The 27,160-nt window shown below is 41.4% G+C and overlaps 1 protein-coding gene across 1 annotated transcript in view; it reads right to left on the bottom strand.

Moving 5' to 3' along the window:
- Positions 1–27,160, bottom strand: part of ltbp1 (latent transforming growth factor beta binding protein 1) — a 300,540-nt gene that overhangs the window by 247,788 nt on the left and 25,592 nt on the right. Inside the window, exon 4 of the mRNA XM_036130647.1 lies at positions 2,478–2,629. Coding sequence (XP_035986540.1) covers positions 2,478–2,629 — 152 coding nt within the window. The remainder of the gene's footprint in view (positions 1–2,477; positions 2,630–27,160) is intronic.

Genomic DNA, 27,160 nt, shown 5'->3' with positions numbered 1-27,160 from the left:
ACATTCAGGCAGGAAGTGAAGTTGTGGCACACAAAGTGGTCATCATCAGTGGAAAAACCCAGCTCTCTCCCTGAAATTCTAAATATAACAAATATGAAGTGCTACCCAAACATTTCTATGATATATCACCTTCTGTCAGTTATACCTGTCACGAGTGCTTCTGTGGAAAGTGCTAACTCGGGCCTTAAAGCAGTGAAAACTTTGCTGAGGTCGACAATGGGACAAGAAAGGTTTGTGGCTTTGCTACTTATGTATGTCCACAAGGACATTCATTTAGACATCAACAAAATCATAGACATATTTGCCCAGAAGCATCCCAGAAGGTTGACATTTGTAAACCCATTATCATTGTCATCATAAAGTTGAAGGTGTTGTAGAAGAGAACAATATTCTTTGTCAAGTCTTACAGTTCTATTATAGGCTTATGGCTTTTTTCTTAATATAGTTTATATGATTAAAATATATTGTTAAAATACATGTATATTTTTAAAACTCTTTTGTCACTTGAACCATACCAAACTGTTATTAAGTCCTTGGGTTTTTTTTATTCCATTTTCTGTATAAATATCATATCTGGAAATAAAGAAAATCTTTGATTAATTATTGATAAGGATAATTATTTCTTGAAACTACTTTTTAACCTTGTGCATGCTGTAAAAAGCACGAGATTTTGGCTTAAAAACCCATTTTCAATTACAATAAGGTAATCATGCTAATTCCACTTATGTTCATCCATTAAAATGATTATCAATTAAAAAAAAAACCTTCGATGAATAATTAGGGTAGTGTGAAAGAGTAAAGATGGCATTCCTTGGTCATTTAGCCTCACATTGTCTCGACCCCATGACCCATGACCCTTGACCCCATGACCCTTAGTTGCGCACCCCCATTTGAAAAATCCTGGATCCGCCCCTGCTTGCAGGAGTACAGAGACACCCACTCTGCACTCACCCCTTTACAGGCTGAGTGCAGCCCACCAGAGATCTGGAAATGACTCTTTTGATCCCAGGCCGGGATTCACAGACCAGCCGGCCCAAACTGCTTTCGCCTCGGCTGCCCTATCGCCACAACCAGACAACCTTTACCCTAAAACAACTTCTTCTAAACGGACGGCCCTAAGTCAACTGAACTGACACAGAGGCACAGGTTTGGCAGAGAAATGACCAGGGAAAATTTAGATTGGTTTACTTTTAATGTGTTTACTATTTTGTTTTAAGATTTGACCGAGAGCATACAGGCAAGCTCATGCTAGCATTCTTGAAACAAAGTTTTGCTGATGTTTTTTGTTTTGTGTTTTATGGCTATAACAAATTTATCTCCATAAGGGTTTTACACACCGATGGGACAATGTTTGTGTTTTGCCGCCCGCTCATTACGACAAAATAGAGTTTACATGTCTTTTGAAGGAGCACCAAACGCTCGCTAACATAAGCGATATTAGCTCCTTTAATAACTTACTGCTAACACCCTAGGAAAGTGTAACTACGGGTTTTTTGTTGTTTTTTAATATTGGTTTTTGGGTTTTTTTGCAGAACTACTGGCTCATTTTTTACAAATTAGGCTGACAGGAAAGGGGGTCTGAAAGAGGAGGGAAGACATGCAGGGAAAGGACCATAGACCCGGATCGAACCCAGGTCAGCTGTGTTGAGGACTAAGGCCTCCGTACATGGGTCGTGCATACTATCCCTACGTCATCGGAGCACGGCCAACTAGTATGGTTTGTTTTAAACATATTGCTTGTTCTCGTTTCACTCCGCCATTGTCCAAAAGTGCTACGAACATTATTACAGCATTAATAGGAAGCATTAATGTCAATTTAATGGCGTTTTGTGCAACGTGACAGGGACTCAGGAGTTAGGGAGATCATCCTGCAATTGGAGGGTTGCCGGTTCAGAGGGCCCGTTGGTGCCGATGTACGGCAGCCTCGCTCTTGTCAGTCTGCCCCAGGCTGTCAATCTGTGGCTACTAACATAGCTCACCACCATCAGGGTATCAATGTGTGTGTGAATGGGTGAATGACTGACTGTAGTGTAAAGTGCTTTGGGGTCATCAAACTAGTTAAAGCACTGTTGGCAATTTTTAACATTACCAGCTGGTGTTCATAAATCCTGCCTCTAAGTTCTAATGGCAGTGCTGCTTATAAATACCAATCTAGGATCAGGAATCATTGTCAACATTTCTGAAAAGCATACAAAAAGACGGAGTGATGATAGCTCTGAGGCTGGTGATACTTCAGTTTGGAGACTGTCTCCATAGCCTGCAATTCCTTATACAAGTTAAAAGAAAGTGATAGATGTTTTATAGTGTAGTGCATGTATGAACAGCCACAGCTCAGGAAATGTAGACAAAACTGTTTGCAAATCCTCCAAAAAAACTGTTTGGTTAGCTTTTATGTATACTAAAGATTGTGCTCATTGTGCAATTTACTTTGAAATACAGACTCAAAGACTAAAAAGTGAAATATAGGACCTACTCACCATGAATGGAGTTGTGTCCCACCGTCAGAGGGATGGGACGGTCAGGTTGGGGCTGAACATGCATCTGCGTTTGTGTAGTGTGTGTGTGGTAGTATTTGGGCTTGATGACATACTGCTGGCTTTGTACAGGGTGTATTGGCACAGGTCGGATTCTAGAGAAAAAATTAAGAATACAAAGAAGTTAAAATACGTAATCCATTTAACCAGTTAAAAGCCACAGTAAACATTTCTTTTTTCAACCAAGAAAAACATAAGCAAGACTAACTTACTTGCTTTTCCTCACAGCACATTTTAGTAACATAAACAGTGGAGAAGTGATCAGTGGCCAATCGACTCACAGCAATGAAGCCGCAACACTTCTGTGATTTAGTGGGACTTCTTCCCATCTCAGACATAATTACTTTGTTGAGAGTTGCCAAATTCCTTTTGCTTTTCAAATAACTGTGTCTCTATCCTTCAAGTCTATGTCTTACGATTTGGATTGTTACTAGTTTCTGTCCGGGAAAAAAGACTTCTGTTCTTAGATGGTAAGGTGTCTATTGCAAGATAATAGACAGAAGCGGAGAGGGGAAACAAGACTGATCTGTGTACTCTAAAGTATGCATCACAGAGGTAAGATTCAGAGGTTTATGAGTATGTTTTTGCCTCAGCCATGTCGTGAATAAAAGGGAGGACTTTTAAGTGCAATACTGCACACAACCGCGCCCCACGTTGGGCTTTTGAAAAGTCTGGGGCTTTTTATGTGTAATGGAAAACGGCCTAGGTTACATGGAAGTAAACATGAGGGAGACAATGGATGCATCCCAAATGTCGAATTATAGCCCCTAGTTCCAGTTTCTGGACCTTTCATGGGGTCAACTGTGAGATCTCCATCGTGGGTAGAAAAGGCGCTTCAGACAGCTGTGCCAATTTCGAACAGCCTTTAACTCATCTGTCATTACATGACAGAAACGCACATTGATGATGCTAGTGGTTATTTTATCTTTCACATTTTTGTTCTCCGTCATTTATTTCTTCATAGCAGGTACACCTGGTCTAGCATTCTGTTAGCTGTGACATCATCCAAGGAATACAGATCATCCGCTATTACCATATAACATAGAAGATAAGATAAGATAAGATAGGCTTTAATTATCTCACAATGGAGAAATTCACTTGCCACATCGGCTCATACAAGAAGGTGCAGAGTAGGAAAGGTGCATTCAGTTATATACAGTGAATCATCATATATAAAATGGATCAAAAAGAATACAAAAGAAATAGGAATGGGCATATGGTGTCTTATTTACATTCATAGTGATCTATCTATCTATCTATATATATATATATATATATATAAACATATATACATACTTATATATATTATATATATACATATACCTATACGCCTACATACATACGTACCTACACGTATATATGTGCATATACATGCATACATTTGTACATACATACATACATGTGTACTGACATATGTTCAGGTGGTGATAGCAGCAGAAGTCACTACTTCAGGATTATTGCACGGGTTGTAGCCCAGAACAGATTACTGGATCAATGTGTGCTTCTGTGCTTTTTTGTCTCTCTTGTTGTGTCTCTGCTCTGTCTTCTCTAACCCCCAGTCGGTCCAGGCAGATGACCGTTCATACTGAGCCTGGTTCTGCTGGAGGTTTTTCCTTTCCATTAAAGGGGAGTTTTCGTCTCCACTGTCGCTTCATGCATGCTCAGTATGAGGGATTGCTGTAAAGCCATCGACATTGCAGACGAGTGTCTCTGTAGCTCTACAGTCTTTCATGAAGAGCGAATGCTGCTTGTCAAGACTTAATGCAATCTACTGAGTTTCCTTAGATAGGAAACCTTTTGACCAATCTGTATAATCTGATTGAATTTGACTTTGTAAAGTGCCTTGAGATGACATGTATCATGAATTGGTGCTATATAAATAAAATTTTATTTAATGGACTTCAATAGTCAAATCAGGGCCTACATCCTTCTGAAAAAGAGCGACAAAGCGCAAGCTCTCTTCTCTCTGGACATTTTCATAACTTTCCTTGAGGTGGGCTTTGCTTATACTGTATATTATGGATTGTGGGATTTTTGATGGCTCCTTAGTGCCAGTGACAGACATCATGAGCTGCCTATGCCACAGGAACTATGATAGAAAGTATACAGACTGCTTTTCCTACCTCGAATCTCTCTGACCGCACTATTCTAGGATAAAAACCAACAGATAATTAATAATAATAATTGATACTTTATTCATCTCACAATGGAGAAATTCACTTCTGCATTTCACCCATCCCCTTGGGGAGCAGTGGGCTGCCACTGTGGGGCACCCAGGGAGCAATCGGGGGTTAAGGGTCTTGCTGAGGTACTTGCATCCTTCTCAGAGAGCAAGCGCACTGTTCTATTCACTAGGCCACCACTCCCCTATGGAATGATGGAAGATGGAAGAACTATTTTATACCTACAGTAATCAGGTCGCTACGCCTGAGTCATTTTATTCTAGTGGAATTTTTATTGGTTCTCATAAGTTTGTGTTTATGATGTTGTAAATCTGTGTTGTGCTGAATGTATGTATGCATGTATGAGAATGCCTAGCTGCAAGACAAATTTCTCCCTAAAGGGGGACAATAAAGGAACTGAACTGAACTGAATTGAATTCGGACAGCACTTATAGCAAAAGCTGACACATTTCATCTTTGACTCAAGAGTCCTTACCAATTAGACCTTTTTGGACAAAGCCAAGTTTTGTTATGAGATTGTGTATTACTTGTGAGAAAAATTACAAAATCCAGCGAAAAGAGTCTCAGCAGTAAGATGTACAAAGTGTCCATCATAATATGCATGTTTAAGGAGGCAGCTGATAAGGTACAGCTCACCACACATTAAAACAGGTTTAAATAACAGAGGTCATGTAAAGTATTTAAAATTATCACCGTGTATAATAGAGTTCATATTTAACATAGCCTATTTGGTTAGGGTACAGCAGTGCTTCATAAATAGTAGGTAGAGGGGAGTATTGCATGGAGGCTCATTGTTATACCATTGTTATATGTTATAAATTAAACCATATGTTATACATTTTAAAAGGGATTCCTGGTATTATTCAGAACAACAGCTTTAATAGTCCAGTAATGAAGCTGTAAACACCCCCTGCCTTGTTAGATTAAATATGTTAAAGTATAGTTTCTGTTTCAACAGTCTTTTTATTGATACAGAAGTATACTTCTGAAGACCACCTTTATCAGATCAGGTAAAGAACACTACATATATGCACATTGCCTTCAGTATTGTCTCTATCTGTTAGTTAAACTGGTCAGCACAGGTTTTAGACCTGTTGTTTTTTTTTTTTTGTTGTTGCTTATCCAACATATATGGTGCAAAACATTCTTTGTGTCTATTTACTCTTTATTAATGATGATTAGAATAGATATCAAGATCTTTGCTAAAATGATCAATTGAAAGATCAAATAACTAAATACTCAAATATGTGAGAGCTATATAAGTATAATATATATATTATATATATAATATTGTATAATATTGTTCCACATGATTTTTTCACAAAACGTTTAGCTCCATTTCTGCACTGAATTCACAAGCAAACAACTTTACTTTTATGTTGGAACAATCTCTCCCTTCAAAGCCAGCAGACGTCAGTGATTTGTACTTTCTTTCACCTCAAGCTGCTGCTGGTCTCGCTTCATAATTTAACCGTGCCTTTGAGCTGCAAGCACAGCACATACATAAGTGCAGTGCAGACATGCAGATTTGATACCTTTCTCCCAGAGAGCTACAAGTCCTGACAAGACTAAGACAGTTTTCAACCTTGTTGCATCACTGTATCAGAGAGGACTCCAAAGCAATAATACTGGGCTCTTTTGATTTGATTTTACATCCAACCAAATAGCATTTTATTAATTTCACTTCATCATTTTCTGTTAAAAGAGGGCTTATACACAGTACATTTTGAAATAACTATATATTTGTGCACATCTTTCTTAGGTCATCTGTTGGTGGTCACAACTAACTAATAAGTTCCTCGTCTTTTAATATTAAACGTACAGCCCATGTGGAGCTAGGAGATATGATGTTTCCAGTCCTTTATCACCTCAGTTAGGTCCCAGGTGATAAAGGACTGGAAACACCTCATAGACAGACCCTATACACCGAGTCTATTACCCACACACTGGATGCCAGGGCTTTGCTCACCCAAACAGAGCATGTGCTCTGAATTGGGATCCTGGACTCATGATATTAATGGAGATAAGCAGCTTATCTCAACTTAGGTACAGAGATCAGTCTCAGTATGAATGGTGAGAAAAAGTGATAGCATGTATACAGGGGACCTTACCCATTGTATGAAGCTCTGAAGAGTGCTTGCCCATGTGCAGCATCCCTTCATCAAATAAAAAGAAAGTATGGCAAGTCTCTGGTACCTAGGATCTAACAAATCTTACAAAAATCCAAGCACCTCACAAAGAATGTTATGTAACCATATGTGTACATGAGGGTGCTAAGTTCTTGTTTTCATCTATCTGATTATTTGATCTAACCACATGAGAATGTCTCACCCGTTAGTTGGACACATTTCATCCTATTAATATGACAGTCCCATGCCACAGAAATTGATAACTGCAATGCCTGGAAATTGCTTTTATAAATGGAATCATAGTAAGTATAATTTGAGCTTTTGTAGTCACCCCTCGGTCTTTATGTAGTAATTGTAGCAGGTACAGTGATGAACTACACATATTATAGGCATGGTATGCTAATAGTATTACCATGGTTATGTGGACTGTTTAAAGGGACTTTTATTAATCTTAAACCATGGAATACGTAGACTAATGTGTTACAGTGACCATTACATGTTTAAGTTTCTAAGGATACAACTTCTGTTAAACCGCTTGGAATTGTATGCGATGATTATTATTTGGGTCCCTGTGCTCAGTCCTCACTTATAACACTGTACGTGATCTAATGCAAGCACACAACAAAACAACATTATGAGAATGCACTGACAATGAAAAGAATCTTGTGGTATAGAGGTGGAAAAATCTATATTCAAACACATAAAGGAAAGATGTGTGCTTTTATTACCTAGTTTACAAGCAGACAATTCTCTTCTAAAGATGATTTCCCAATTCTTTAAAGCCAATGACAGATTAAGCAAATAGCATAATTTCACCAAAAACTTTGTTGAAAATATAAAAGTTCTTCTTTTATATTCTTCATCCTTGGAGATCTGACATGATTAAACTTCCACATAGTGAATAACAACTAGAGGGAGTGTTTCTTCTGCATTGTTTACATTTTAATTGTTTATTTTTTAATCACTGCTGCAATTTTCCTGCATTGTTTACATTTCAATAGTTTACTTTTAATTACAAGCTGTATGCAACGAAACTTCGTTCTGTATGGACTCTGTATATACAAAATGAAAAATAAAGATGTCTAATTCTAAGTGTTTAAGATATGTTAATCCTACAAGTGGATGAGTGCAAGACATAAAAGATTACCCTCTAGGTTGTTTCCCAGGCTACACATTATTCCCTCAAATACTCAATAATCACCTTCACACACATGATGCTGAGTGAATGTTCCCCCAATTTTTCATGTCTCTGAGCATTCTCTGGACCTCTGTTAGCAAAAAGTGCACATTAAGGCTACATTACGCCTATCCAAAACCTGAGATTGTAACAAGTTACATGGCTTACTTACATGAAAAAGAGAAAAATCTTGGACTTTTTTAAGAGCTGTATAGTATGCCTTATTTCAGAGTAGGGGTCCTGCTAAGAAAGAACTAAGAGACATATACAGGACTGTCTCAGAAAATTAGAATATTGTGATAAAGTTCTTTATTTTCTGTAATGCAATTAAAAAACATGAAATGTCACACATTCTGGATTCATTACAAATCAACTGAAATATCGCAAGCCTTTCATTGTTTTAATATCGCTGATTATGGCGTACAGCTGAAGAAAACTCAAAAATCCGGGGGAATCCCAAGGCGTTCCCAGGCCAGCAGAGAGACATAGTCCCTCCAGCGTGTCCTGGGTCTTCCCCTGGGTCTCCTCCCGGTGGGACATGCCCGGAACACCTCACCAGGGAGGCGTCCAGGAGGCATCCTGACCAGATACCCGAGCCGCCTCAACTGGCTCCTCTCGACGTGGAGGAGCAGCGGCTCTACTCTGAGTCCTCCCCGGATGACTGAGCTCCTCACCTTATCTCTAAGGGAGAGCCCAGACACACTACGGAGAAAACTAATTTTAGCCGCTTGTATCCGGGATCTCGTTCTTTCGGTCACGACCCAAAGCTCATGACCATAGATGAGGGTAGGAACGTAGATCCACCGGTAAATTGAGAGCTAATCCGCCTGTCGATCTCCTGCTCCATCTTCCCCTCATTCGTGACCAAGACCCCAAGATACTTGAACTCCTCCACTAGGGGTAGGACGTCTTCCCCAACCCGGAGAAGGCACTCTACCCTTTTCCAGCTCAAGACCATGGTCTCGGATTTGGAGGTACTGATTCTCATCCCAGCCGCTTCGCACTCGGCTGCGAACCGCTCTAGTGAGAGCTGTAGATCACGCCCTGATGAAGCCAATAGGACCACGTCATCCGTGAATAGCAGAGACGCATTGACTCATAAGAAAAACAATGCAACAAACAATTAGAGCTGCAGAGAAGATTATCAGGACTGACCTTTGATCCATTATGGACGTGTATAAGTCCATGGCCATGAAAAGGGTTGTTGTAATAGCTACCAATCCAACTTATCTTTGTCACAAGTTATTTAGAGTCTTTCCTTTAGGTCGTTGCTACAAAGCACTGATGGCTAAAACGAGCCAACACATAGTCAGTTTCTCCGTATTTGTGTCGCGCTACTCACTGCGCCATGAGCACACCCCACTCTTGACTATTTTTGAATTAAAAAGTATAAATAAAAATTGGTTTGATCATTTCTCTGTAGAAACAAGTTATTCCTGCTGGTTTAAATTGTCCTTCGAGGATTGCTGTAGCGAAGTAAGCTGTCCGATGTTTTGTACAGTAGTGTTGGAAAAAAAACAGAGTCCAGCTGAGCCATGCAACAACCCAAAAGCCCAGGTCCGAGTCCAGTTTCCTTCCATTTCATACGGTGCAGATAACAAATCCAGAAAGGATTTTCCAAGAGAACCAATGTTTTATTAATCAAATTATTTGAAAATGAATCGGAAATATAAGTGTCAGGGTTTGTTTATCGATGAACTCAGGACGCACACACGGGACTAAAAGTTTGAGTTTTTATTGAAGGGAGTATGCTGGGTGGTGAGTGATCAAGACCGGAGGTTCAGGACTGCAGAAGGTCAGGGATGTAGGCGATGGCAGGAGCTGACAGCCCGGAGTGAGTCCATTAAAGCTGGGTGGCTAGGAAGGCGAAGTGCTGCTTAGTTAGCAGATCACTGGAGACACCAGGGCACCGAGCAGAGCTTTCTCAGAGCAGCTAGTCATGTTAGCAGATCACTGGAGACACCAGGGCACAGAGCAGAGCTTCTCCAGGGCGGCTAGTCATGTTAGCAGTTCTCTGGAGACACCAGGACATAGAGCAGAACTTCTCCAGGAAGAAACAGTTGAGTGAATAGTAGTGATGTTACGTGATGTGCCGAGGCTTCGAGGCGTGTGTCGAGTAATGGAGGGGGCGTTTCCGTAAAGCGCGTATCGAGGCTTGCTTCATTTAGGGGAGGAGCCGAAAACGATGACGTCCGAAGCCTCACTGCCCGGCTGTACCACGTGACTGCTTCAGGAAGTGGCTCAGATTTTGCCAGATGACCGGTTCATTCAGAACCAGTCATGGCTGCACGCTGGATCATAAAACAGTTCTGCTAACCAGATGCAGTTTAAAACGCCACTTAGTCTGTTTATATGTTTCGTTTTTATTAATTCTGCATTTTTTAACTACATGCACTGTATTTCTGTGCCTCAGCGCTTGCTCCCCCTCCTTCCTTTCCCTCGGAGCAGGTGCTTTTATCACCGTTCACCATTCAAAACGTGAATCACTACGTTTAATGTCCTCACATCAGTAGCAACGTGTGCCAGTTAAAGTCAATAGGAGAGTTAGTAGCTGTGCTTCATTCTCTTTTGTTTTTAACAACATAGAATCAGTGGCGCTTCGGTGGGCTGCTGCCTCGCGCTTTAATTCAGGTGTGCACTTTTAAGGGTCATTTTAAAGAACTTGTAATATCAGGGGCTTCATCTCAGACCTGTCAGTACCCCTGTTCCCTCTACAGGAGCCCTTTACAGTATTTAGTTATGCATTGTCCACGCAGCTCACCAACGGGGGTAAAATCCGCCCACCGCAACGCCCAGAGTGCACTGACGAGAGCAATAGAAATTTGTCTGGTCAGCGCGGCGACTGACTGAGAAACCTGTCGCTGTGAAAGGTGATGGAAATGTTATAAACTGTAACAGTCTAGAAGTGCATTGAGCTGAAAGGAGGGAGACGTCAGCAGCTGGATCGTGCGTAAAGACGCAGCGTGAACCTCTGTGTGCTTCAGTGTTGCTGCTGAGGGGAAATTGTTGACCATAACCCCCGTCTCTTCCTCCCCCCCCCCTGTCCCCAAAATTAGCATAATCTCACTCTTAACTTTTGATCAAAGTTGAGAGGTCTGATTATTACACACCATGCCATATCACATGACACTACTATTTTGGGAATAATTACACACAGAGAATATATTCAAACAATATTTTATTATACACATATGTGTATACATAATTTATGTAGACAAACGATTTCGTCTTACACTTTTTGTGAAGTCATTCCCAAGAGTCATAATAGACAAAAAATGAATGCATCACATGTGTTAAGATACAGCTGGCTGTGATTATACACCTGGCCAGTAGGTGGTGTCGTGTGCACATGAAGCTCCAAGAAATGAACCCTTTCTCGAACCAGTTGGCTCAAGTGGTTCAATGCCTCATGAGGCTTCATCTCGCCATCACTAGTGAATAGTCTTTAGAGTGACTGGCAGGACTAACCTTAACAAGAGAGCAAAGACAAATCTTCCAAGGCAAAACGGGGACTGGCATGGAGAGGTGGATAACAGAAGACGGACCAGCACAAGAGTGAGGCAGAGGGAGGCTTAAATAGAAAGGCTAGCAGGTGAAATGTGTCTGATTGATTAACTACCAACAGGTGTGACTGACTGCAAGGAGAGTGAAGTGAAGGCTGAGTGGAAGGGAAGGAGGAAACTAAAAATTAACAATGAATAAAGTCAAAACATAACTAAAACCCAAACAAGGTGGAAAAACTGAGAATAGTAAACCAAAGCCCAATCAAAACTAAACCATGACAATAAGACACTGAGAAGGTTAGAAATAATGATTTATATTTTTGAAATATCTATTTTGTCCTTCAAACTTTGCTTTCATCAAAGAATCTTCCATTTTGCAGCATCTGGCATTCTCACTGTCAATTTGTTAAGGTAAACTGTCACCCCATGCTTCCTGGAGCTCCATACACAAGTTGGTTTGGCTTGATGGGCACTTTTTATGCACCATACAATCAAGCTGCTCCCACAACAGCTCAACAGGGTTGAGATATGGTGACTGTGCTGGCCACTTCATTATAGAAGGAATACCACATTGACAATGTCTAGAATGTATTTCTGATTAATTTAATGGTATTGCAATGGAGATAGGTTCCATTACGTCAGGAAATTAAGATTATTGATTAAGTTACAGACCAAGCAGTTGAGTGTCAGGGTTTGTGGAGTTAGAACCCGAATTCAGGTATGTTTTAAGAGTTTTATTGAAGCCAGGATGGGTTGTGGGGAGAGAGAGAGAACCAGAGTCTTGACTGAGCAGGAGCAGAAGGATGTAGTTGGCAGGAGCTGGAGAACTGCAGGTGATGGAGGACTGGAGAGAGAGAGCCGGAGGGCTGCAGGTGCTGAGTTGTAAGTCCAGGGAGATGCTGAGAGCTATGGAGCATACAGGGAAGGCGTGAGAGCGCTGAGGTCCAGGAGGAGCCGGAAGCTCAGCAGCAGAGCGGGTTCTTAGAATGCCGGGGTATGAGGTTAGCTGGCAGCACATTAGAGAGAGTTGTTGGAGCGCTGGGGTAGCGGGAGAACCAGCAGCACAGCACAGAGATTGCTTGGAGCGCTGGGGTTACAGAAGAACCAGCAACACAGCAGAGAGATTACTTGGAGCGCTGGGGTAGCAGGAGAACCAACAGCACAGCAGAGAGATTACTTGGAGCGCTGGGGTAGCAGGAGAACCAGCAGCACAGCAGAGAGATTACTTGGAGCGCTGGGGTAGCAGGAGAACCAACAGCACAGCAGAGAGATTACTTGGAGCGCTGGGGTAGCAGGAGAACCAGCAGCACAGCAGAGAGATTACTTGGAGCGCTGGGGTTACAGGAAAACCAGCAACACAGCAGAGAGATTACTTGGAGCGCTGGGGTAGCATGAGAACCAGCAGCACAGCAGAGAGATTACTTGGAGCGCTGGGGTAGCAGGAGAACCAGCAGCACAGTAGAGAGATTACTTGGAGCGCAGGGGTAGCAGGAGAACCAGCAGCACAGCAGAGAGATTACTTGGAGCGCTGGGGTAGCAGGAGAATCAGCAGCACAGCAGAGAGATTACGTGGAGCGCTGGGGTAGCAGGAGAACCAGCAGCACAGCAGAGAGATTACTTGGAGCGCATGGGGTAGCAGGAGAACCAGCAGCACAGCAGAGAGATTACTTGGAACGCTGGGGTAGCAGGAGAACCAGCAGCACAGCAGAGAGATTACTTGGAGCGCTGGGGTAGCAGGAGAACCAACAGCACAGCAGAGAGATTACTTGGAGCGCTGGGGTAGCAGGAGAACCAGCAGCACAGCAGAGAGATTACTTGGAGCGCTGGGGTTACAGGAAAACCAGCAACACAGCAGAGAGATTACTTGGAGCGCTGGGGTTGCAGGAGAACCAGCAGCACAGCAGAGAGATTACTTGGAGCACTGGGGTAGCAGGAGAACCAGCAGCACAGCAGAGAGATTACTTGGAGCGCAGGGGTAGCAGGAGAACCAGCAGCACAGCAGAGAGATTACTTGGAGCGCTGGGGTAGAAGGAGAACCAGCAGCACAGCAGAGAGATGACATGGAGCGCTGGGGTAGCAGGAGAACCAGCAGCACAGCAGAGAGATTACTTGGAGCGCATGGGGTAGCAGGAGAACCAGCAGCACAGCAGAGAGATTACTTGGAGCGCTGGGGTAGCAGGAGAACCAACAGCACAGCAGAGAGATTACTTGGAGCGCTGGGGTAGCAGGAGAACCAGCAGCACAGCAGAGAGATTACTTGGAGTGCTGGGGTTACAGGAAAACCAGCAACACAGCAGAGAGATTACTTGGAGCGCTGGGGTTGCAGGAGAACCAGCAGCACAGCAGAGAGATTACTTGGAGCGCTGGGGTAGCAGGAGAACCAGCAGCACAGCAGAGAGATTACTTGGAGCGCAGGGGTAGCAGGAGAACCAGCAGCACAGCAGAGAGATTACTTGGAGCGCTGGGGTAGCAGGAGAACCAGCAGCACAGCAGAGAGATTACATGGAGCGCTGGGGTAGCAGGAGAACCAGCAGCACAGCAGAGAGATTACATGGAGCGCTGGGGTAGCAGGAGAACCAGCAGCACAGCAGAGAGATTACTTGGAGCGCTGGGGTAGCAGGAAAACCAGCAGCACAGCAGAGAGATTACGTGGAGCGCTGGGGTAGCAGGAGAACCAGCAGCACAGCAGAGAGATTACTTGGAGCACTGGGGTAGCAGGAGAATCAGCAGCACAGCAGAGAGATTACGTGGAGCGCTGGGGTAGCAGGAGAACCAGCAGCACAGCAGAGAGATTACTTGGAGCGCTGGGGTAGCAGGAGAACCAGCAGCACAGCAGAGAGATTACGTGGAGCGCTGGGGTAGCAGGAGAACCAGCAGCACAGCAGAGAGATTACTTGGAGCGCTGGGGTAGCAGGAGAACCAGCAGCACAGCAGAGAGATTACTTGGAGCGCTGGGGTAGCAGGAGAACCAGCAGCACAGCAGAGAGATTACTTGGAGTGCATGGGGTAGCAGGAGAACCAGCAGCACAGCAAAGAGATTACCTGGAGGCGGGCAGGCAGGCGTCAACGAAGGGAACTCTGGCGGGCAGACGTAGGAAGCTCTGGCTAGCAGGCATGAGAGCTTTGACTAGCTGACATGAAACGCTCTGACTGGCAGACGAGGTTTGGATAAAGACAATCCGGCAGGGATGAGTTGACTGGAGTGAGCTTATATAGAGAGGCTTGCAGGTGGAGTGAGTCCAGGATGATTGAAGGACTGACAGGTGTAGGTGATTTGTCAGTGGAATCAGGGCTGGCTGGAGGAAGGACAGTGCTGAAAAATGTCTAGGGTGCAGCAGGCAGAAATGCACCCTGACACTGAGTTGTTTTATTTTTATTGTATATTTACATTTAATATACCTTCTTGAGAGGCAGGGGATTGGCCATCCATTCTGTGTAAAGGAAGTGTAGATATAAATGCCAATTTATGTTTCCTTACATTTCTAGATGTTTGATTTCTTGCTTTAACAATACACTTGTTTAGTTGTAAGCACTTACCTCTTCCTGCCTCTATATTCAACATTGAGCTTCCATCGGTCAAAACCTTACAAGTGGTGTCGGGAGTGTTTTTTTTAAAGAAAAAAAGAGGCAATGTTGACTAGAGGTGGAAAGAGAAATGATGCTGAGGCTGATTGTGAAGACTGCACTGCAGCTGTGGATGGAACGAAACCAGGTGCTGGCTTTGGTGATAAAGTGAACAAATTGGCAAACCTTGTTAAATCATAAATGCTATCTCAAACTGTACAAGACCAACTGATGGACAAAGAATCAGCACATCAAGAGCTGAGATGGAAGACTTTACACCATCAGTTTCAACAACTGCAGGCTCAAGTGAAGGATTTGAAAGAGGAACAACAGCATGATGGAGGCAACGTGGAGGGGAATCATCTCATTCATAAAAAGGAGGAAGACATCCCTGATAGCTCAAGCCGGGTGATGTATCAGCTACCAGCAACACAGAGAGAACCAAAGCTGCTCCCATTGACCTATGATCATGACATTGAGCACTTTTTAACAACTTTTGAAAGGATGGTTCAGGTCTGCAATTGGCCTCGAGAGGAATGGGCTGTTCGACTGGTTCCCCTCCTGACAGGAAAAGCCCGGAGTGCTTACGTTCTGATTGACATTGCTGATTGTCAAAGATATGACAAGGTTAAATAAGCCATTCTCACCAAATATGAGATAACTGCTGACACCTATAGGAGGAGGTGTCGATCCAAGAACATCCAACGGGGTGAGACACCAAAATAACTTTATGTTTGTCTCAAGGACATGTTCTACAAGTGGGTGAAACCGGAGCAGTCAACTGTTAAAGACATGGCGGAACTAATGATCATGGAACAGTTTCTGAGGATGGTGAACCTGGACTTGGAGGTGTGGATCCGGGAAAGAGTCCCAAAGTCTGCAGAAGAGATGGCAATTTTGCCAGAAATCTTCTTATCAGCAAGGATAAGCACCAGAAGAACCAACTTTTGACAAGATATCTCTGCTGGAAGAAGTAAGTCTGATGGTACAGCTTAGACTAGGAATTACTCTGGTAATAAATACATTTTTGTTGGTAAACTCAATCCTGCCAAGAAGTTTTATTCCTCTTCAAAGCAAGATGTTAGGTGTTATCAATGTAACAAAATTAGTCATACACAGTATACATGCCCTGCAACGACACAGATTAAACCCTCACTTTTGTGTTCAGTGTCCAGACCAAGTCTCCCATCCCATGATTATGAACCTGCCCGAACAGTGCCTGTGCTAGTAAATGGTCAGTGTGAAATAGCTTTGTTAGACACAGGGAGCTTCAAATCTGTTCTTTCTAGTTTGGTACCAAGAGAGCTTTAGAGTGATGTTAACACAAAGATATGTTGCATTCACGGTGATGAAGTGGAGTATCCTGTAGCTGAGCTTTATTTGACTATAGGAGGCCAGACATTTTCATTACCAGTGGCATTAGCTCCAAGGTTGCCCTATGCTGTCATTTTAGGACTTGACGTTCCCACTTTGACTGATTTAGTGTGTAAGATAGATGATGATAACATGACTGTCAAAAATAGCCATGAGGAAAAACAGTTTGGGACCCGGGAAGTTTCACAGCTATAAAAAGTAGTTCCAATTGGGACAGAGGAAAGAACTTATTTCTCCCCTCTGTACTTTAGTTACTACTAGAGCACAAAAAGCACAGAATCCATTTCAAGAATTACCATTCTATGATGTTGAACTGGAAGCAGGTCCAGTAAAGCCTGTTAAATCCAGAGCTCAAAGAAAAGCTCTGGTTTGGCTACTCAGCAGGGCGTGGCAGCAAAAGCTCTTGGAGCAAACCATTTGGAAGGAGGGTAGAGGTTTAAGGAATCATGTTTAATTTGAAGTATTCTTTTGATTGATTTGAGATTTGTTTCGTTGTAATGATTTGCATTTATGTAAATATTTATTAGGTTTTATTTATTGTGTTGGATGTTAGTTTTGTGTAAGTATTGTTGATTTCTTATTTTCTGATCATCCCCTTTATTGGGTCCGTCCAGCAAGACACTCAGGGTGCACTGCTATAACAGGCAGACGCTGTTGGTGGAAGTTTGTCAAATCCCCTCAAATGGAACTCATGGTCCTGCCTCTATATTCAACGTTGGGCCTCTGTTGGTCAAATGCTGACAAGTATTTTTACCGAAGAAACTGGTGCTATTTATTACACGCTATAAGGACATTTCTAAGTAACCCCCAACTTTTTAGCGGTAGTGTACATATACTATGTCTATATGGGTGTTTTATGTCACTGTTAGTTTTTCAGCAAAGATATTAACTAGAAACAGTTCTAAGGAGGAAAACTAAACAATCAAAAGTATTAAGCAGGTAGGAGGGGTAGACTAAAAGGCTGCTTCAAGGCTTCTTGCTACATCTGGAGTGTAATACCACACATGCTGACTGTAAACTGCATGTGCTGTTTACTGTTGCATATTTACAGTGATTTAAAGTATACTTGTCCAAATGTGTTGCCGATGACACATTTGATAGTAAGGGTTAAATATCTGCTATATTCCAAATGTGGTGAAACATTTGAAAGCTCTTTAGTAAATAACATTTAAAGAAAATCTATTATTGAACAACTGATCAATTCGAGGGTTTGCTTGTACCAGATTTATTAAAAATTTGCATTTATGTGTAATCATTTGTTTCAGTGGTTCCGATTAGGACTTCCTGTCTGCATAATTTTTGTTTTGGTGGTTCCGAATGGGACTTATTCTCTATGTAAAAAGTAAACCAGGCCAGAAAAGAGTCAACAACACTGTATTACCGTGTTTTTGTGTTTGTGTCTCATGTCTTCAGATTAGTTTAGTTGATGATGATCTCTGGAAAGCCATCGTCTGAGGCAGTGGATGATCGACACATGTGGGTGATAACAAAGTCACTGATCTGTTGAAGTAAACCACTATAATCCAGAGACCACTGAGAGAATGTTGTGATGACAGTTACATGTTGTCTGTCAGACTGTTACACAAAGAACTGTTGAAAGCATATCTCTAATAAAACATTGGATTTGGTCAGCCCAACCCCTCCCGTCAACGGAATAAACTGCACCCCCCCCCCCCCCCTCACCCCCGACCCCAAACGATAATGGAATGCCACCTTTTATTTGTTTCTCCAGCTGGCTCTGATACACCTTCAAGCTAGATGCTGACTACCGTTAAACAAAAAAAAAAGAGGGAGAAGAAGCAATTGTAATGATTTGAGTTCTAGGTCTTATGTTTGGGGTTCTATACTAGTTTTAGTCTGCGGTTATTTATGTTTTGACTTTGTTTAGTTAGTTTCTAGTACCTTCTGCTTATTTTCTGTCAGCTTGTTTCCTCCTTTAGTCATCGCCCTTTCCCTGATGACTTCCACCTGTTCTGTCTAATTAACTCACTCTGCTCACCTTTGTTCTCCTGACTATTTAAGCCTGCCTCTTCTGCCACTTGTCTGCCAGAACGTCGCATTCCTCACGGTGCAACTTCCAGCTATTTCTGTTCCTGCCTGCCTGCCTGCTTGTCCGTGCTTCTGACCTGTGTTCTGTTTCCCGGTACTGAGCCTGCCCGACCCCTGTATGGATTCTGTTTGCCTGCCCGGAATAAGACGTGATCTGTTTGCTGGACTTCTGCTTGGTTCTGTCCTGGATTGTCTGCCTGTGTACCTGACCACTGCCTGCCTGTAAGTTTCCGAGCCTGCTAACCCTTGTCTGTGTCTGAGTTGCCAGTTTCTCGGCTCTGGCGTGGAACGAAGTCTCTGTGTCCCCGGTCTGGACTGCCACTCGTGCTCTGTTCCCTGTGTGGATTGTTTCCCCCGCTCTGTGTCTTATCCCTGCTACACGCCCTGCCTGCCTCCCTGTTGGACTCCCTCAAGGACTGTTTCTGTTTGTTCACCCATTTAATAAACCGCCTTAACATCTCCATTGTGTCTGGCTGAATACCGGGTTCACTCCTATTCATGACAGCAATCAAAGCAAACACACACTTTTTTAATATAATTGCTTGTTTCTTATAAGTAAAAAATATTTTTATACTTGGGTAAATTTAGTTTGATAATTGCAGCACCACTGAACAGCTTTTATGAATGACACACTCAGCAGCTTAAGACTCCTGTAGAAATAATTGTCCTAAACAACAAATCTTTGCTTATATTCCTGTGGGAATTAGAAGCAGGTTATTGACACCTTTATGATTAAGAGCTCTCATACTCTGAGCTGCAGGATTTGACTCCTGCATCTGAACCAAAGTGACAGCCATTATAAAAGCATTAGCCTGTCATCCATGATTTATGGACTGGGCGGTGATCTTTGAGAAGCATTCTTCACAACATGCAGCCTCATACGCACACAAAAACCAAATGGGAATTGGATTAAAGTGTCACAGATGTCTCAATGTAATTGTTCATTCTTGTGCTGACATGAAACACATCCCTTGAACATTTGTCTTTACCCTTTAGTTCATAGCCTTTCTTCTTTTCAACATGTTAGCCATACATTCTTTTATTCCCTTGACCAGTGAGTTAGAAAAAAAACATGGTTTGAAAAATGACTCAAAATTATTGCTATTGTGTAGCATTTACTCAAGTTACTTTAGGACCAAAAAGTGCAAACCCCAATGAATGAAACACAATGTAGGCACAGTTGTAAAAAGAAAGTGTACCCTTGTTTAATTTCATGACACCAGGACATAATAAAAATCATTTGTTTTTTACCAAGTTATGAAATGTTATGAATCAAATCTTAAAGTGTAACTCACCCCAAAATGAATTGGGGCCTAGGGTGATACATTAATGTTACTGTGTAATTCTTTGCATTTTTATGTGAACTTGTTTAATTCTGCAATATTTGTCTTAAAACTGTTCCTGCCCTGTTTAGGTTAAATGTGGGTATTTCAGTTGAATTTTTCTATTGGTTCAAACAGTACATGCATGGGAGGGATCCTCCACCTCCAAAGACAGCTCCATAGAAGATCACCAGATTTTCAAAAAAGTTTAAAAAACAAAACAACTGGACTTTTTTTCGAAGTTGGAAGACGTTTCGCTTCCTATCCAGAAAGCATTCTCAGGTCAAAATGTCTGGAGTAGAGTGGAGTTCCAAGCCTCATAGTACTCGCCAACAATCATTTGTTGTATTCATCCAGTTTGCAAATTTTTTTAAATAATTTATTTTGATAAGAAACTGAACTCTTTTTGGTCTAGCAATATAAGAACAGTATTTAGGTCAGTTCTTTGAAAACACTTGTTGTAATTAGCCAATTTTAAGCACTGAATTCAAAGCAGATTTTAATACACCAAAGTCTGCCTTGAGTAATTAAATGTCATTGGATAGATGTTACTATGAAATTAAATGTCAAAGGTGTGTTTATTAAAAGATGAATACTTGGATTTTAACTTTTCTGTAAAACTTTTGCTCTAATTAAAAACTAACATCTTCCATCTGCATCAGCCACCTGTGCTGGTGGACCAAATCTTTCTTGAAATGCAGTTGGGGGGGGGGGGGGCACCCTAACTCAGTACAAGGGCCACAAATGCCCCCCGGGCCACACTTTGGACATGCCTGCTCTACAGGCTTCATTAGTCAGTTCATGAGACAGTGATCAGGGTCGTGTTCTCTGTGACACGGTGCGCTCTCACTCACCTGGTTACTTTGTTGAGTCTCCATTGTCATGGATGCATTGTCATTTTTCTCATGTAAATGGAAGAAGAAAAAGCCATACCGGCTTTAATAATCTGTCCCACAAAAATCATCCTGACGTATCGGGTATCGATTTGCCTGATGTCAAAATAGTCGGTATCGGTATCAGCCTTTAAAAACCTGTATCGGTTGCTCTCTGTTTTACACTCACATAAATTGTGATCTGTGGATGCACAAAGATAAAATTCTGAAACATTTTGCTTTACAATGTGGAAAAATTTATTCACAACTACACAATCTGATTTACAAGCACAAAATATATATGACCGGATTTTGTGCCCGTAGTACTAACAAAGGAGAGTTAACTATTACAGATTTTTGGGAAAAGAGTAATGTATATTGGTGTATCAAATATATAGAATGAAATTAAATGTTATATTCATGAATTTCATAGAAATATCTGACGTTAACTGCTGTTAAAATGTAACAAAAATTTGGTCGAGGCCGGTTCCAGACCCTGTAAATTTTTCAAATACTAATACCCTTTAATCTGAGACACAAATGCACGTCACAAGAAAAAAAAAACTGAATGGACATGCCCCTCCAGATTCGTAGCGACTCAGATCTGTTCACCCACACTGTGCCTACATAAAGTGGGAAAACCAACAATTAATGCCCCATTAGTAAGACAAATTGACATTGCAGCGTGCATTGATTGCAGCACCTCTCTTCCTACGCTCCCACACATGGGGTACAAATACTGTGCAAAGATAACTTGGCACCACACCTGAACGCAGTCAAAACTGCCTCTCGGCTCTCCCAGCTTGTATTTATCTCACCAGCCTGACATAGATTGCTGTCTGCTTCCCACGTAAGTTACATGTTTATGTACATTTGTAAAGCTGAGAGGCGCTGGGAGCACTCAGGTTTGACATAGTTTTTTTTTTTTTTTTTTTTTTAACCTTTATAGATTTCAAGCTTCTGTGTAAAAGAACAAACATGAGAACGGCTCAGACTTCCCAGGGACCGAAAAAGCAACTCATTGCTGAGCCTGTGTTCATGAAGTCGAAACGCCGCTGTGTTCCGGAAGTTACTTTGTGAGTGCTGTGCTTAATGCAATGGGGCGTTACACAACTAGTTCACAGATGTCACAAAGCACCACGTGCGATTGTGAATGATATAGGTTATACTCAGGGTGCGATTTGCTGGGGGGGATGGGGGGGATTTCCCCCCCCTCTGGTTGTGACGACACCCCTCTGGTCATTCGTGTCTTATCCCTGGGGGGGATACATTCCTCCCCCTTCTGGTCTGAATAAGTAATATTATCAGGGGTTTAATGTTCTCCGTCGCTGTGAGGGACTTTTGTCATTTGGAAAATGAGCGCAAAATGTTCCGTGTAGACTTTTTATTCAAGATTTTAAACAGAAGCTGCGCTTAACCAATGAAATCTGGCAGAGCTAGGACATTAGCCAATCAGAAGGAGAGTAGGGCGGGTCTTTGCAAAGCGGAAATCTACCAGTCTGAGGTTTATCGGTGTTCAATCATTTTAACTTTTAAAAGAAAATCTCAAACTGACCACAGATGCATGAATGAAAGTAGCGGTAGTCAAAGGTTTTCTTTGGATTTCTGTAAACCAGCAGGTCAGAAAGTTCAGTGCATAAAACAGCTGACAACAACTTCCCTCGGTAAGTGTGTCTGTTGCTGTTATGTTTTATTTAAAACTGAAAGAGTAACGCTGTAGCTCGGCTAATTTAGCATGACGCGCTTTTTTTTAAGAAGAAGAAAAAGGTTCGGAATGTGAAACGATGTCCCGGTTTGACTAGGTCTGATTCGGAAAAAGTGAAAAAAATCATAAATATTATTCCACCTGCGCTTTTCTGTAACAAAGAAGGTCGTGGAGGGGCTGTTGACCATCTCCAGCAGTCAATGAGCGAGAGGTGGGGACACAGAGTATATAGGATTGATTTATATTGAATGTGACAGTGGAGTTAATGTACAGGTGTGAAGAAGATGATGTAATGATGCAAGCTGCTGTCTTTTGAATTAGCTGCAGTTTATGGAGGGTTTTGAAATTGTAAAGTGGAAAGGTGAGTGGACTGTGGACCAGTTTGGCAAAAGTGCGAAGGAAGAACTTGCTTGATGCTGCAAATATGAAAGTTAACCAGGTGATGTTATGGATGTGGAAAGTGAAGGAGATTATGGAGAGAACTGTCCTTGATGGTGCCAAGGCTCTGAAGCTGAAAGGAGGAAGAGATACAGGAATTGTCAATGGAACTGTCAGATTTGGTTGAAGTGGACTTGTTACAATAAGCAAATGAGGTTACTAAGGTGGCATGACGTCCACGGCCCGGGAATATATGGGCTGACTAGAAAATGTTTTCAGTCAAATTGATTGTTTTTGCTTTAACCCCTGAATATGATGGATTTTTCAAAATTTATATTAATACATGTCTTGTGTCCTTCACATTTGTAAATTTATTTTGTTGTTTGTATTTAAAGAGTATTATTACATTTTCTGCTCAAAGCGGTTAAAGTAAATTAATACCCACTCCCGAGTCCCGACAGTAGATGGTGCAAGTTTAAAAACAATAGTCTAACCTTCTGGATCTAGCTAGCTACCTGAAAGAGCACCTGCTAGCTAACCCTTATTAATAAAACTTTTATTCATTAATAAAACTTTTGAAATGATCCCCCCCTCTGTTTTTTTTTTTTTTTTTTGCAAATCGCACACTGGTTATACTTATATTATTTTTTTAGGTATGTTTTCTACATACTAGACAGTTTTAATGCATTACATTACTGAAAATTGTGAACGACCCTGAATTAGGCTATCCTGTGGCTGTTCCTGTTGACTTTACCAGATATGGAAGATAAACGTTTTGTAATAAAAAAATTTTTATTTACAGCACTTTTAAAAACAATTGCTGTTGGCTAAAGTGCTGCAAACAAAAATGACACATTGCAACACTAAAGGTAAAAACATACAATCATATAAGAAACACTAGTTTTTGAGACTAAATAAAACCATACCTTGCATGCTGTGTTAAAAACCAGCGAGTACTAAAGGATTGAAGCTACCAAGTTTATATCTGAATCAGCACTAGGTTCTACTGTATCCTAGACATAGTAGATAATTACTCAGAAGTTTATGAAAACAGGCATTCAAACAATAAAAGACCTGGAAAACTCCTGCCTGACCCTCATTAGAAATGTTGCACCAGTTTACAAATATCCTTATCAGTGTATTATGGTGATTATTTAATACCCAGAAGTAGTTTTAGTTGAAGAATCTTTTTTAATTCTGTATTTTGTGCTTTCAATTATTTTTTGTTAGGTTCCTTTCAGAGAAAAAAAATGAAATCCCAAAATATACGTCTAATTTTAAAGATGCAGCCTTGGTCTTGGTCTTGGTCTTGGCCTCAGAAGAGCCGGTCTTGACTACATCACTGTTGTGTTTACTGATGTATTCATTGTTTGGTTGATGTATATATTTGTGTTTATATTTTCTTTGCTGTGTAAATATTAATTAAGAATAAAATAAATATGGAAATGACCTGTGCAATAATCTTATAAGACTCTTATATGTTTACTAACACTGCAGTACTCTATAGCTACTGTAGACTAGCATTTTGAACCCCCTGACACCCAGACCCTGTTTAATCATTGTTCAGTCACTTTACAATTACTATATCAAGAATCAAGAACTTTTATTGTCAACATGTGTTACTGTAGTGAAATTTGTATTTAATATGCAGTAATATTCACAACAAAAACTCATGAAACATGCTCTCTGTGTGAAATAAGATTGTTTTGCAAGTGAGGAGCAGTTTTCAAACGCACAGCTCCGACAGCAAATAATCGAACAACGCACAAAACATAGAAATTTCAGCTCTCCGTTTTACAAAACACAGAAGTAATGTTCATTCACATGATTCACATCATCATGTGATGTGTGCCAGCAATAATGAAACACTGCGCTGGGTCCCTGAGAATATTTCCATTAACAAACCAGCTCTAAGCAGAAAAGTGGAGAATTGCTTTGCATCGATTACATCCACAAAGATGAAGCTTTATGTCAGCAAAGGTAATGTCTTTGATGGAAAGGTGCTGATCTGTAAACTATTTTCTTAATACCAGATTATAATTCAATTCATGGGGGGCGTTATTAAGCCAAGATGGAGTAGAGACGGCTATCTCAGAGCTCCTGCAGGTCTATTAACATTTTTGTTTTAAAAAAAACGACACCCTGTCACTAATAGGTGACCTAAACTGGATTGATAATAGTATTAGACTGTGGGGAGTGGTTTCCGGCTGACATTCCTCGATAAATGGCGGATAAACTGCGTAAATTCAAATACGACGGTAGTGCATCCAAGCCAACAGCTAACTCCAGATCCACAAGGCATTGTATTCCAGAAGACAAAGAAACACGACCCAGGAGGCCAAGCATGAGTGAGGAGATAAAAGCTGACATTTTAGCCTCTTGGAAAATTTCCCAAATTATAAGAGAGGAATTGAGGAGTGCTCTTTCTGAAGAGTTCACCACCCTCAGAGGTGACATCAATGCTGTTAGGGCTGAAATAGCCAGCAACGCCGCCGCTATCCGAGCAGAAATTTCCCCTATTAAAACAGATATTGAAGATATGAAAGGTGGACTGATGAGGTAAACACACTACAGACTACTGTTGCCGAACTTCAAAATGAGCTGGCCAAATTACGGGAAAAGTGCGACGACATGGAAGGGAGGATGAGGCGTGGAAACATCTGTATAGTCGGCGTTGAGGAGCAGCCAAACTCCGCTAGCCCCAAAGAGGTTTCAAAAATTCTCAAAGAAGCGCTGCGGATGGATAGGGATGTGAAAGTCGACCGTTCGCACCGAACGGCTGCACCTAAGAAACCCGGAGATGCAGAAAGACCCCGTGTGATCAGGGCCAAGCTGCATTGTGACGGAGACGCCGCTGACATTCTGAGGAGAGCTAGAGACCGAGCCCTGCTGATGTACAATGGTAAAAGAATCGCAAACTTCCCGGATTACACCACCAGCGTTGCCAAGGCGCGCACCGCTTTCTCGGATGTGCAGAAAGCTTTACAGGGATGTAGTGATGTGCGCTTTGGATTACTCTATTTAGCAAGATTTAAAATGATATAAAGAGGACAGGAAAGAGTTTCAGGATTCCACGAAGGCCATGAAATACATAAAGAAGACAATCCTGGATGAAGCCACTGGAACTGAAACCTAAGCTGAACTGTGATCGTTAATATGCCATAACTGGTCCAGTTAATCTCCAATGATGATCAAAGGTTAACTTTGAATATGATAGACAATTGTTCTTTTCTGACTTGCTGTCTCCTGGAAATGTGCCCAACATTACCACTTCTAATTAACTCATTGTATTTGGGAATCACAATTAGGCCTGCCTTATGATTACAGTATGTATTAATATTACTAAAAAATTCTGTGTTGTTAAAGTACGTACATTTATGCTCACCTGCAGGACCCTGAACTCCTACACTCTAATCTCTCTCCTTTATTGTTGTTATTTGTGTTCACATCCTAATTCTTGGGGTGTGCTCTTTGCTGCTTATTATAGTGGCCAGGGACTTAAACCCACTACATTGCACCATGTATGCAATACTTTTTCAAAATACTTGTGTTTTCTGTGTTCTGATCCTCTTGTACCCCGAGGATCTTGTTTCATCCAAAAAAACAACAGAGCATTTGAATCTTAGTTCTGGCATGCTTGCAAATACTGCACAGCAAATCATTAGTATTTTTATTTTATTTCATCACCTTAGCTTTCAGCATCCATTTTATTCAAATGTCTGGTACCGTCCATCAGTTGACCGTCTTTAACTCCAACACAGCTTGACATTATCATACATTTTTTAAATTGGTTATGAATACATTAATAGTAACAAGTTACAATGTGAAGGGTTTGCATAATACAATCAAAAGAAAGAAAGCATTGTTGCAACTTAGACAATCAAAGTGTCAAGTTGCACTTTTACAGGAAACACACTTATCAGATATGGAACACAGAAAAATAAACAAGTCTTGGGCTGACAAAGTTTACTACTCCTCACATGGTTCTGGTAGGAAAAGGGGCGTTGCTATATTAATACATAGGCAAATTAACTTTATTGAAACATTAGTACATAAAGACAGAGAGGGTAGTTTTATATTAGTAAATGGGACAATTGATGGAACAGCTGTTCCCTTTATAAATGTATATGCTCCCAATGAAGACGCACCAGGGTTTTTTAAGTCAGTTTTTAACAGGATTGCAGAATACTGCTCCGGCCTCCTAATTATGGGGGGTGATTTTAATTGCGTAATGTCAAATCTAGATAGACAGTCTGCTTCTCATACCCCTATACCAAAGATGGGTAAAATGCGCAAAAGTGTATCGGCAGAAACTGGATTGGTGGATATGTGGCGATCCAAATTCCCAAAGGAGAGACATTTTACATTTT

The sequence above is a fragment of the Fundulus heteroclitus genome, unplaced genomic scaffold (genome assembly GCF_011125445.2).
Source record: "Fundulus heteroclitus isolate FHET01 unplaced genomic scaffold, MU-UCD_Fhet_4.1 scaffold_37, whole genome shotgun sequence".
Lineage (NCBI taxonomy): Eukaryota > Metazoa > Chordata > Actinopteri > Cyprinodontiformes > Fundulidae > Fundulus > Fundulus heteroclitus.
The sequence above is the reverse complement of the archived record's forward strand: the minus strand, read 5'-3'. Positions and strand labels throughout refer to the sequence as shown.